Source organism: Nyctibius grandis, chromosome 27 (genome assembly GCF_013368605.1).
Source record: "Nyctibius grandis isolate bNycGra1 chromosome 27, bNycGra1.pri, whole genome shotgun sequence".
NCBI lineage: Eukaryota > Metazoa > Chordata > Aves > Nyctibiiformes > Nyctibiidae > Nyctibius > Nyctibius grandis.
The window spans coordinates 4459044-4472124 of NC_090684.1; the positions used below are offsets into that span (position 1 = coordinate 4459044).

Sequence of the window (13081 nt, forward strand, 5' to 3'; positions counted from 1 at the left end):
ACCCGCTTGTTCAGAGCAGGGATTTCAGGAGGCCCCCTCCGAGCCCCACGAGGACATTTCTGGGCTGGTGGCCCGGTGGCAGCAGGAGAGCTGCCGGTGGGGCTGCCGGAGGTGTGCCTGCCGCGGGCTGGGCGCTCCGCTCTGTAGCAGAGTCCGGAGGCACCTGTACGGAGCGAGGCGTGTCGGGACACCTGATGCCTCACCCCTGCCGATGTGGAGGCGGAGGGAGGAGGGCCCAAAGACATGTCCCTTCACGCTCCCAACAGCTGAAAGCAGAGAAGGAAACTCGCTAGAGCCTTTTTTTACCAGCGCAGGAGGCCTCGCTGTCCCTGTCTCGCCCCAGAAGCCCTCCCGTACTCCGGTACTCTGGGGGGGTGGCAGTCCCGCACCCGCCGGGCGATGAACATCGCAAGGAGAAGAGGCTTTTACAGACAGGAGGTGAACAAAACCCTCTGGGAGCTGCCCAGGAGATACACGTCCCTCCACCCCTTGGGGTCCGGAGCCTACGGCTCGGTGTGGTGAGTTGGGGTCCTGCCTGCACCCCAGGCACGGGGTGAGATGGGGGTGTCTGAAGTATCGCGCCGGGGGGCAAGTGAGGAGGTGCTTGTCGGCACCCCTCCATTAGGAAAGGCCATTTGCATGTGTGATGAAGGAGGTTTGCCTCCCGCTCCGGCGCGGGCAGCGGGTCGGGAACTTGAAGAAATGGAGATGTTTCCTCCTGCGGTTGCCCTGGGTGGGCTCGGAGGGGAGCGTTCCCCATCCAAGCTCACCTCGGTGGGTGTCCTCAGGCAGCGGCTCGAGGACCAGGTAGGCAGGGCTGACACCTGGGGGGGTCACCTGGACTTGGGGGGGGATCACCTGGACTTGGGGGATCTCCTGGACTTGGGGGTCAGGCAGGTTTCGAGCTGCCTTGGTCTGGAGCTTGCGTTAAGGGAGGGTTTCTGTCTGGCAGCAAAAGGGAGGGACAAAATAGGTACCTGAGTGTCTGAAAGCCATTTGTGGGTGATGACAGAGGTGGGCACTGGAACAGGGGTGGCTGCAGCGTGTCCTTGCTGGGCTGCCTGGAGAAAGGAGCTGGACAATCCCCCCTCCACCACTTTGATACCGCTTCCAGCTTGAAATCATAAAATAGACAGAAATTATTGTAAACCAGGATCAGTGACAGAGTGGGCCTTCCTTCCCTGCTGCTGATAAACCTCAGCCTCCGAGGGAGCAGCACAAGCTGCTGTTCATCGGCCGGGAAAGGTGCCTGTCGTGGGGGCGAGGAGTCAGATCTGGGTTTACGTTGGCGAGCGGAGGAGACGGGCGACTTTTTAAGGCTCAACATGAAGCAGCCCATTGAGAGGATCTGAATGGGGCCCTTGTTTCATAACACGCCGAGCTATAAAAAAAAAGCAAACAAGCAAGAAGGTGTGTCCCCTTTTGTAGGGGTTGGGCAAGGTCTGTCTGCCGGCTGTCACGGCACGGATCCTGCAACCCTGGGCCCAGGTCCTGTCCTTGTCCCCTGGTTACAAAGAGGCCCCCAGTGTTTCTCTCCCCACTCTGCTGCCCAGGTGCATTTAAGCTTCTGAGACGCTTAAATGAGTCCTGCAAAATCAGGCAAAACTGAACCTGGTGGTTTTTGATATTTGCACAGTGTTTTCTGGGGTTTATCATGAAGGAAAACAGGAGGACAAAAAGAAAATAGGACAAAGAAGGAAAGGGAAATCCTTCCGAAGTTCCCTTGCCCACCAGAAAAAAAAACAAACAACAAAATTACAAATCTTTTACTGGTCCCTTTGCGCTGATCCCTGCACAAAGCAGAGGTGGGAGCGTGGGGAGTTAGGATTTGCTGTCCTCTGCTGGGAATTGCTGGGAAGCTTTCCCATGGCAACACCCTGCTATGATCCAGGATTATTCAGAGCTGCAGGTTTTTACTCCTCCTTGAGCAGCCGAGAAACTAACTCAGGCAAAACAGCGACGATGTGTTTCTTCCCTCGTTAATTCTGCCCAACCCTGTAGTGATTTGGCTTCCAGCCGAATGTAGCTGTGGGAGCAGAGTCCTCTGACCCCTCCGGCGCTGGTCTGGCCCATCTCTGCCCGGCGTCATCCCAAACCTCAGCTGTTCGTTAAACCTGGGCTGGGGAGGACGTGGTGGGCTCTCCCCGGCTGTGTCTGTTCACTCTTAGCTGTGTCCTAGGGCAAGGGTGGACGTGGTGGTGCTGTTGGTGCTGGGTGGGCTGAAGCTCCACCACCAACTCTCCTGTGTGGAGTGGTGGGGTTGGATGCTGTGTGTGAGAACCTGCACCCTCGGATTAGGGCATCTTCCCTGAGTCCTGCACAAGCTGTTTGACTACATGGTCCAAGTCCCTTCCTCTTACTTCCCGGGCTCCTCAGAAAACCTTACACCGAGCTGTCCCCTCTGCCAACACCCGCTGAAGTCCTGACACCAAGACAGCTCTTCCCTGTCCTCCTAAGATACCCCGTGCCATGTTCAATGCTGGAGCTGCCTTGTGTGACTGGTCCAGCAATTCCTTTGCTGTTCCCAGCTGAATGCACCAACGAAATCACTGTCACACCACAGCTCCCAAAGGATGTGTCCGCTCTCGTCATGCACAGCAACTGGAAGGGACCTCGGTGGCCAAGAGCAGGGAGATTGCCCGATGGTATCGGGGAGGCTGATGAAAGCTGCCGGAGGACACACCACAACTGATGGCTTGTGGCTGACAATGGGAGAAAGCTGTGTGAGAGGCTTCCAAGATCTTCAGCAAGGAGCTGATAACCCCTCCTCAGTGTTGGGCCGAAGGGAAAACCACGCAGAGCAGAATATTCCCACCTCTCCTACTCCCTACACCCCGTGAAATGCACCATTTGATTGTGTTACTATAGATGGCATTTCCCTGTTTATTGTGACAGCCCTGGAGGTCACAGTAACGTGTCTACAGCTTTATGGTACCTGCCCCTCCCTGTCTCGGATCCTGCGAGAGCCTCGAGGAAGGAGCAGTGGCTGGAGCCTGGAGGTCAGGGACTGGTGGGGGTGGATCACGAATCCTTTGGAGGAGGAAGCAGGAGAAAAGGGTCCGTGTGAGGCTGGAGGACTCGTGCAAAGCTCCGATGCCAGCGTTCACGTGGGCTCGGTTACCCTGCGCAGATAAAAGCTGTGGGACTAAACACGCCGGTTTACAGCCCTTCTGTTTCCCTGGGAGATGAGATAAGGATTTACAGAGCAACGAGGAACTGCTCTGTAAACCCAGAGCGTGATTTGGCAGGGAAAACCCTTTCCTCATCTGTTTGCCTCTTGGAAAGGTCAAGGAAGGGCTGAGACACCAATGTGTAACAGGGTACACCGAGACCCCCCCGGAAAACACCCCCGAGGATCCCGAATTAGGGTTATCTCTGCGTGAGGACCTCCCTCCCCTCTTCCTACCTGGTGAAACCTGGGGCCTGATCAAAGAACCTCCGAAAGGAGAGAAAGCATCGTGGGATCGCCCGCTCCAGCCGCAAACAGCGAAAGGAACCAGAGGGAATGACACGTCCCGCCTCCAGCGATGGCTGTTGGACCATGTTTTCATCAGCTTTATAAAAGACTCTTGTTTTCAGACCTGCTTTTACACACACGCGTACGTACAGCACCACAGACCCCGAATGCAGGAGGATTAATTCCAGCAGCCGGTATTTTCAGCGTGTGGCATCCACTGTCTTTGCTCCAGAACACAGCGAAGGCACCTGATGGACCTTCAAAGACGACAACCTCCAGGCTGATGGCAAAGCAGAAATCGCTCTATTCCCTTCTCTCCATGCGTGAGGGAAGGAGCAGGCAGAGCTAGAACTAATCCTGGCCTTTAACCATGTGGGTTTCCCTCTTCTCATGGCTCTGTTAACTCCAGCTCGTTTCTGCAGGTTAAGGGGAATAAAGATGAGCCACTACTTGGTAGCTCACCTTGTCCTCCAAAGAGCATGGGCTGTGCTTTGCTGCCCCAAGTCACACAGGGTAACGGCTGTGTGTGCAGGGCTGCGCTGGGCAAGATCAAGGGGCCTTTCTTTGCTGTTCTTTGCTCCAGAATTAGCCCTTCTCTAGGAGAAGACCTTTGGTATCTCAAAAATTCGTTCGAACATGCTGCTGATGTCAGAACTGGGTTTTATTTTTCTGCTGCAGTTCAGCCATAGACAAGAAGACGGGGGAGAAAGTGGCCATCAAGAAGCTCTGCCGCCCGTTCCAGTCGGAGATCTTTGCCAAGAGAGCGTACAGAGAGCTCATGCTGTTGAAGCACATGCAACACGAGAACGTAAGTACTCAGTTTTTCTTCTTTCCTGGTGAAACAAGAGGGGAAACAAGTCCTTTGTGGCAGCATCACCTTTCTTTTAATTGAGAGGTGTCGACATCTGGCACGCGCAGGCAGTCTCAGGGTTTAACTGCTGCCTGTCTGCTGCACCCAGTTGGCACCAGGCTGAAGCAGATGTGTAATGGGTGCTCCTGAGTATTAGTAAGAGGAAAAGCAGCTGTGCAGCATAGTGAGGAGTCCTCGGATTCCTCACGTGGAGTTCTTGGTGCTCACCCATGTGCGTGTGCCGATGGAGAGCTGCTGCGTGAGTCCCACGTGCACAGCAAACGGTTTCGAGGTTTAAATGTGGACTTCTCTTCTCCACCAGGTCATTGGGCTGCTTGATGTCTTCACCTCCGCCACCTCCTACCAGGGCTTCCAGGACTTGTAAGTTTGGAGTTTTTGTTCACTCTGTGTAGACTCAGCCATTGCCCAAGACACCGGTGACTTAGCAGCAGGACGATAGGCCGGGGTGAAGTGCAGTCTAAAAGGGGCCAGGCTAAACCTAGATGTCCCCAAATAACACAAAGAATCAAAAGCACGAGTCAGTTCCCATGGGGAGAACACCCAGAAACCATAACCAGCTCCCACGCCACGCTCACAGCTGGGAGAACAGTGTATATAGACCCAGGTATGTAAGGAAGAGGCATTACATTCCGTGGCGTATCACATGTAGCATGATCCGTGCCAACACGCTGCCTGGGTGACTGCTGAGCTAAGAGGCTGCACTCAGAGCTGGAGAAGTATTGTTGGCCCTGGGGCAATTAAACGGAGAATTCTAAAGACCTGGCTGGCTTTTCACCGTGATGCTGGCTCTTCATTTTTTTTTTTTTGTGGCATTTTGTGGTGATGGTGAGGTTGGATGAGTCGTTTTCCCTTCCCCATCCTTGAGCCACGAGCAGGGTTTGGGTTTTCAGCTGATGGCTGGGTATTTAGCAGCCTGCAGGAAAAGTGTTTGAAGGTTCTCGGATCAGTTCCTGCTGGAAGACGATCAAGTAATTAGCAGTCTCAGCAGCAGGCCAAGGACTGAAGGAAGCTAGATGTTGTCTTCCGAGGCAGGGCTTGAGAAGGTTACAAAGATAAATTTGGGAGCCAACGCAGCAGTTTTGCAAGACTCTTTCAAGCTGTGCAAGATGTTTCGGCTCCCAGATGGTGTAAGGCTGTCCGGGATTGAACATCACTTGAGGTCTAAAGTAAACTAATTCAGGACTGTAAAAGTTTGGAAGACCCTTGTTCTGATTTGAGGTCAGATATCTAATTTGAGGGGAGGAGAAAGGGCAATTTTCAGAGCAGGTCGAAACCCCAGCGTCGCTGCAGGCTGTGCTGGGAACATTGTCACGGCAACTCGTCTTGGTTACCGTAAGTTACACAGCCGAAAAAACCCAAGTGAGAACAAGGCTAGCCTGGTTCCCTGTGTTTTTCTTCTAGACTCAGGGCCTTGTCTTCCTGCCTTTTAGCTACCTGGTGATGCCATACATGCGGACAGATTTACAAAAGATCATGGGACATGAATTCAGTGACGAAAAGATCCAGTACCTGGTCTACCAAATGCTGAAAGGGCTGAAGGTAGGTGGGTCCGGAGGAGTTTAGTGACTCCTTGTGTCTCCTTTACACGTCACCATAACAAAACCCCCTTCCAACACTGTATAGGAAGATTTGGGGGGGTTATGGCATAGCCTGAGAGGAGATATTTGCTGTTGAGTGACTCTTCCAGCACACATCTGCTCGTTCACATCAGTTGATGGGTACCGAAGCAATCGGCAGTCATAGACCTTGCGGTGGTTTTCCCATGGCAGCGGTTGCGACGCTCTCTGACTTGCCCCAACCCTTAGCAAAACTCTGTGTAGAAAGGAGGAGGCTGGTAGCAACGGGAGCTTCTGCTCAATTCCTAACAGAGGAGAAGACAGGGAATGATTTTCTATTCAACAGAACAAGGAAGGAATACGCTGCTTTGAGAGAGCAGGAGGCAATCCCTGCAAACCCCGAGGGGCAGAGCCAACGTCTTAACGTTGCCCTCTGTAACACCCTTCACCCGGAACCAGAGCTGCGGCTTACGGGCACTAATGAGCTCACCTTAATAACACCTTTCCCCAGATCACTGTTATCTTGCGTTTAAACAAAGCGGGGAAGGACACACAGAAGGTGTAACTGGTGCCATAAAAGCCCTGTAGTCCGTTTTTGCAACTCGAATCTGATTTCCAGTTTTGTGGTTTAATGACGACGTGTTGGTTGGGTGTTAAATGTTGGGTTGGGTGTTAAACTATGTGGAAAAAAAAAGTTTTCATGTCATCTACTGACCACGTTCCTACCTGTAACCCTGGTGCCTTTGATAGTTTTAAGCTACTAGTTCACTCGCTGTAAGGAACGGTTGCTCCATTCCTCCTCTTCTGCTCTACCCTCTTCTGTAGAGGGGCAATATCATCGCAAATATTGTCAGAAATTCAGTGCAGAGATTTCTTTTCCACCTGCTGCCCCAGGCAGAGTTGTGTTCTCAGCAAGTTCTTGTTTGTAGCTCTCACTTCTCTGCTGGAGAACAGAAAGTCTTGTCTGCTGGTGATCACGTTGTGGCTTCTCTTTTTATTGCAGTACATTCATTCAGCCGGAATCATCCACAGGGTAAGTTCATGGGCGCTGTTACTCTGATTTTTGTCCGTTTAAGAAAAACACATTTTGGGTGTAAAGTAAAAAAAATCCTAAACATCATTTCACAAACAGCCTCATCTGCTCTAAGGTCTCTCTGGTGTCCTCCCTCTTTTCCCTCCTCCACCCTATACATGTTTGGATTTGCTACTTGTGCAGCATTTTGAGGAAATGCTGTATTTTCTGATGAGCTGTGAAGCATTTTATGACGCTTTTTGAATGAAAACTGCTTCAGATAAAATAAAATAGTAACCTCAAGCTGTACAGTATAGCAAGCATGGTGCCTTTGCTGTATCAGTACTGGACTTGGGATGTTATGGGATCCCATCAAAGGCGAGCAGAGCTTTGGTTGAGGCTCGTGTTGATGTATTGCAAATTAAAACATCCTTATTATTCTGTTCTTGTCTGTTGTAGGACCTGAAGCCAGGCAACCTGGCCGTGAACGAAGACTGTCAGCTAAAGGTAGGTGGAAAAGCACCGCTTTGTAGCACGTAGCATATCAGATCGCGGAGGAACTGCTCTGCCAGCAGGAATCCGGCACCGTCATGTTTCCTCTTGCCTTCTGAGACTCGATTCGAGGCGTTTCATTACCCGGCGGTTGCAGGCAGTGAGAAATACTCACCTGCTGATGTAACTTGCTGAGTCAGGGCCCAAGACTTGGAATGAACATCCTGTCGCCGTAATTCCTGTGGCACGGCGCTTCGTAACGACTTCCTAAACAGATGCAATGCTGCTGAGCAATGCTTGCGTTAGGTGACCGATCCCTGAAGGATAACTGGATTCAACCCCAGTTACCCTTTGGTTCTCACTGATGTGATGGTTGTGATTCCAGACAAAGTTATGTTCAGGATTGCTCTGAAGGGTTCACCCAAGCTGCGATGGTCCAGCCTGGGTTTTCTGTAATGTGTATTGCAGGGAACGGCTCTGTTGCCGGTAAAGGTTGGGTCATCTCCAGGATTGAGGGAGAGGCCACCCCTGTCAGCTGCAGGGTGATTTTATAGGAAAGGGTGAGTCGTGGTGACCTGGGAGCACACCTTTACCGCCAGGTTATAGAACTCAATTAAATAAAGCTCAGAGATAGGGTCTAGAGGGTATGTCCTGTGAGGAGTGGCTGAGGGACCTGGGGGTGTTTAGCCTGCAGAAAAAGAGGCTGAGGGGAGACCTTCTCGCTCTCTACAACTACCTGAGAGTATAGCAGAGTGGGAGTCGGCCTCTTCTCCCAGGCAACTAGTGACAGGACAAGAGGACACAGCCTCAAGCTTCGCCAGGGGAGGTTCAGGTTGGACATTAGGAAGCATTTCTTCTTAGCAAGGGTCATTAGCCATTGGAAGGGGCTGCCCAGGGAGGTGGTGGAGTCACCATCTCTGGAGGTGTTTAAGAAAAGCCTGGCCATGGCACTTAGTGCCCTGGTCTAGTTGACATGGTGGTGTCAGGGCAATGGTTGGACTTGATGATTCCAGAGGGGTCTTCCAACCTGACTGATTCTGATTTGAAACTTAAGCTTCAAGAGAGGAAGTGACCTTCCAGGTAGCGCACAGCACCGATCCCTTCTCCAGGGTCTTCACACAATGGCTGGTTTTGCAGCCGGTTTGCAATTTACAGTGGAATTAAGACAAACCTGTCAGTTCTTTGAACCATTTCATGGGTGGCTGTGGTGTAGTTGGAGCTTCGTTGTGACCTCTTTGAAGTAGCTCCTCACTTGCCTGTAGGATTTCTCTTGTCTTTCCTGCCCTTCCTTCTCCCTCTTCCTTTGGTGAACTGCAGATCTTGGACTTTGGCTTGGCCAGACACGCCGACGCTGAAATGACCGGCTACGTGGTTACGCGCTGGTACAGGGCCCCCGAAGTCATCCTGAACTGGATGCATTACAACCAGACAGGTGAGCTGGGTTGCTTCAGCGGTGTGACTGTGCGGTGACGAGCCCGGGGATCCCGCTGTCACGGCTGGGTCAGAGCTCACGTAAATCCTCCAGATGTTTTGCTGCTTTATCATCGGTGTCCCCTGGAGCAGGGCGAGTCCCAGAGCTGCTGCTTGCCTCTCAAAGCTCGTGCCTGCGGGAAATGATGGAAGCAGAGATTTTAGCAGCGTAGAAAGAACAGGAGAGAGGGTGGAAAATGGGAGTGAAATTTAAATCGGTGTCTGCTGCAAGCAAGAAAGCAAGCAACAGCCCCAGCAAGCATTGCTGCCTCTTTACTGTCCTCTTTCTTCTTTTTTTTCTTCTTCTTTTCTCTCCGAGCAGTGGATATCTGGTCTATTGGCTGTATCATGGCAGAAATGCTGACTGGGAAAACGCTGTTTAAAGGAAAAGACTGTATCCTTTCAGGCTGAACCGGTTCCCTGGGGGGGAGTAATAATTCTTGGTGTGTGTGAAAGGGCTTTTAGGAAGAAGGCTACTGAGAAAAATAGGTGTCGGTCTGGTTTACCAGGAGGTAATGATGGGGACGAGTCATTTTGGTGAGGGAAACAGAAGATAGGAGGGGGCCAAGCCACCTTAGAAATCCCCCTCTGTGCTGGCCACGCGTGCTCTGTGTCAGCAGTCTAACTGTGCGTGGCCACAGCTCCATCCCCAAACCCTCGTGTACCCCCCAGGCCCACGCCCTGGCAGAGTTCTGCCAGCGAAATGATCCATTGATGAAAACGGCACCCCAGGAAAAAAGCCTCAGAGCTCTTTTTGCCCGTCTAACGAGTCTCTGCTTGTGCGGCTCTGTTGGGTTTGTATCCCAACCTCCTCGTAGCTCCCACGGGTCCTCGGGCTCGCGGGCACCCAGCCCGCAGGCTGAGCTGGTGGGGGGTCCCCAGGGCTCGCTCCTGCACGCGTGATCTTTAACGCAGCCTGCCAGACCTGGACCAACTGACTCAGATCCTGAAAGTAACGGGGCACCCAGGAGAAGACTTCGTGGAGAAGCTGGAGGACAAAGCGGTAAGGAAGGTCGCTGTGGGTTCAGGTTTTGCTGGCAGAGGTGTGGTGGGGAGAGGTTTGCTTGGCCGGGTCTTCGAGATGGGAGAGGTGCTGCTTGCACAGCAGCGGAGAAGAGCAACAGCAGTCTTCCCCCTTGACAAGGAAGATGTTTCTCTTTGCTAGTGGCACATCTGATGGATTTGGTGTGTTGGGAACTGGTGGGGATTGCAGGGACTCCAGGGTGAGGTGCCTGACACCCCAGCAAACCACTGACCTCCTCTGTTCTCCAGTTTGGCCCTTAAAGCAGGAATATTTCTGCATCTCAATTGGTAAAAACAGTTCCTTGCAAACTGGTCGCTGACACGTGTCACCTCGGATGATCTGCTGTTCGTTTGCCTTTGCTCCTCTGAGCCATGAGACCTGAGAGTTGGATTTCCCAGCCCCTGGCACTTGTCCACGTGCAGAATGTCTGTGCTTTCCTTTCTCTTTCAGGCTAAGAGTTACATCAAGTCCCTTCCTAAAATCCCCAAGAAGGATTTGTCTGTGCTTTTCCCCAAAGCCAATCCTCGGGGTAAGTCAGCTCTGGCATTTCTCACGACTTTTCACAGCTGTGATTTTTTTTTCTCCTCTTTCTCATAACTTCTTGCTACTCCCTCCCTTGCAGGTTGTGCCCTGCCTCTCCCCAGAGAAAATATGTTAGGAATTAAAAGCAAAATTATTCTTTATTAGCATTAGAATGGCTGTTCTTGGCCATTTACTTGACTCTTTAAATTTTTAATTTAATTTTGAAATAACACAGACTGTAACATACAATATTTAAGGAAGAGAGAAACTTCTGGCTCTTGCATCAACAAGCCAGAAGCGAGCGGGTGCTGGATATAAGGGATGTCTATGTTGTGGGGTGCAAATTATGGGATTAGGACAGGTGTGTGCATCAGCTCCACTCGGTATGAGAGTTGGGATGAATTTTGGCTGATATTGGCTTCCAGAGGTTGTTGCTTGTAGCCAAGCAGGTGATATTATGATCAGTAGTATTTAGATAAATAAACCAGCTCTTCTTTGTTCATTATTGTTTCCCAGCCCCACATCTAAGGTGTCACAGGTTTTGATGAAGTGCTAAGAGAGCCCCATCATCCACTCAGTGATTTTTTTAATTTATTTTTATAGAGTACAGCTTAGATCCGAACTGTTTGTTGAACATCTGGATCTGTTGATACTTAACAGGCAGCTCAGACGGGCAATTTTCATGGTAAAAATTGATCTCTTCCAAGGAGCTCTTTCCCCAGGTCGATTAGAGGCAAGAGAGAGCAAAACTCTTGTAAAAGCTGAAAAGAAGAAAGCATTAAGCTGTTAAAACCAAGGGGGAACGGGGCTGGGAGACTAGTTGATGTCTGAGCTTCCTGCCTTCCTGTTTGCTGGGGGTGTATAGATTTCTGTAGAGATTACTCACTAATTTTGAGTTGCAGGGGTCAGAGTGAAAGCAAATTATTAAAACTGAAAAATATCTTGAAGTTACTGGCTTGCTGTTTACGGTTCTGCAGCCCCATCCCTGCAGCAAGGCTCCTTCAAGACTCATTTGTTATTTCTTCACAATTTACACCCCCAGATCTGTCAGTGAGAGCTCCCCACGGCTGCTGTGGGGCAGATGTGGCGTCCCCACTGCCGGGAGCTCCACGCTACCTTGACCAGGTTGAGGAATCTCTTTCATTTTTCAGCTCTGGAGATGTAGCGTTGGATACACTAGTCCCATCGCTCGCAGGGTTCGTGCACGGGAGGCTTGTTCTCCGTCGCACTTTGCTTAGCCCTGTTCCCATCTCCTCCTACAGCGGTGGATCTGCTTGACAAGATGTTGCAGCTGGACGTGGAGAAGCGCCTTACGGCGACGGAGGCGTTGGCTCACCCCTATTTCGACCAGTTCCGAGACGTCGAGGAGGAGACTGAAGCTCAACAGTCCTACGATGATTCTCTGGAGCACGAAAAGCTTTCGATAGATGAGTGGAGAAGTAAGTCTATCTTCTTTGAAGTTCCTGTCGAGGACGGGACTTTCCTGCCTCTCTCCCTTTCCTGTAAGGCTGCAGTTGCCTGCTGGTGCCTTGGTGATGGTGCACATCTCCCTTGCCTTGCTCTTGCTTTTATGCATTCAACAAAGATCCCTCCAGCTCTTCAGGCAGAATTTTTTCCCCTCTCTGCTCTGTCTGTCTCTCCCAGCTCGTATCTGCCCTATCCTCTCCACTGAATACCTCCTCTAACACTCCAACTTTTCATTTGTGTCCTCTAAAATCACACATTCACGGTTATTTTGTTCTGTTTTTCAAGAGCATATTTACAAGGAGATCTTGTCCTTCAGTCCCATCGCACGGAAGGACTCGAAGAAGCGAAGTGGGATGTCGTTGTAGCGCCCGGTGCGGGTTCACTTCTCCTGCATGATGGATCGGATTCACTCCACGCTGCCTTGCTGGTGGCCATCGTTTGGCCTCTGGGACTTCTCCGTGCGCCAAACCAGGGATGACACCGTGCTCTGGGCATTGGACTTTGTTCGACTGAAGGGGGAAGCACCTGAAACAGTTTTCAACACAAAAAGATAAATATATTCTCATTGGAACTTTAAGTGGGAGAATTTTACCTGGTGTTTCTTCTTTTTTTTTTAATTTGTCCACTTGAGAGAGCAGGGATTTAATTGCTCCCTTCTCATTAGTCTTTCCAAGCACAGGTTTTAGTACATTAATTATGGATAAGGTAAAGAAAAAGGGAAGTTGGGAAGTGAGTCCCAAGCAAAATAATCAGAAATAGCAAAATTCAACATAACAAGACTTTATCCAACCTAGCACTGACTGCGTCCCCTTCCCCGAGCAGTCAAACAGCACCCAGCACAGCCAGGCTGCTGGGACGGCGTCAGCTCCAGGACGCCACAAGGAATCCAGTCGATCACGGGATCGGTCTGTGTCCAGAGCAGCTCCAAACTCTTGCTGTACACAAACCTCCCTGCTGGGGTGCTTCCTCCTCCGGACAGCTGCTAATTTTTTGCCCTGCTAATTTCCCTCCCTGGGGTCTGGTCGTGCCGTCTCCTCCTCACTGCTAGCTGCAAACACAGCCTGGGAATTCATGGCCACGTTGACAGACCGGCCATCCCAGGGAGCTGCATTATCATCCCAGTCCTGCTGCCCCTTCTTGCTGCTCAGATGGGTTTCCCCAACCGCTCTCTCTCCCCCACCCTTATCTCTCGCTGGGCACCCTCTCCCCA

At 51.3% G+C, this 13081-nt stretch overlaps 1 protein-coding gene across 1 annotated transcript; it reads left to right on the plus strand.

The window, feature by feature from the left end:
* The first annotated feature begins 399 nt into the window (after nucleotides 1-399).
* Nucleotides 400-12236, plus strand: MAPK13 (mitogen-activated protein kinase 13). Its single transcript, XM_068419135.1, has 12 exons — nucleotides 400-518; nucleotides 4136-4265; nucleotides 4630-4688; nucleotides 5759-5867; nucleotides 6888-6917; nucleotides 7356-7403; nucleotides 8706-8820; nucleotides 9181-9252; nucleotides 9782-9861; nucleotides 10333-10411; nucleotides 11667-11843; nucleotides 12157-12236. The coding sequence occupies exons 1-12, from the start codon at nucleotides 400-402 to the stop codon at nucleotides 12234-12236; spliced, it is 1098 nt and encodes a 365-aa protein (XP_068275236.1).
* Nucleotides 12237-13081: the final 845 nt, after the last annotated feature.

Coding starts and splice junctions, on each gene's coding strand:
- MAPK13 (XM_068419135.1), top strand. CDS start 400: ATGAACATCGCAAGGAGAAGAGGCTTTTACAGACAGGAGGTGAACAAA. Junction 8,821..9,180: donor GATGCATTACAACCAGACAG/GTGAGCTGGGTT, acceptor CTCTCCGAGCAG/TGGATATCTGGTCTATTGGC. Junction 9,253..9,781: donor GCTGTTTAAAGGAAAAGACT/GTATCCTTTCAG, acceptor GCAGCCTGCCAG/ACCTGGACCAACTGACTCAG.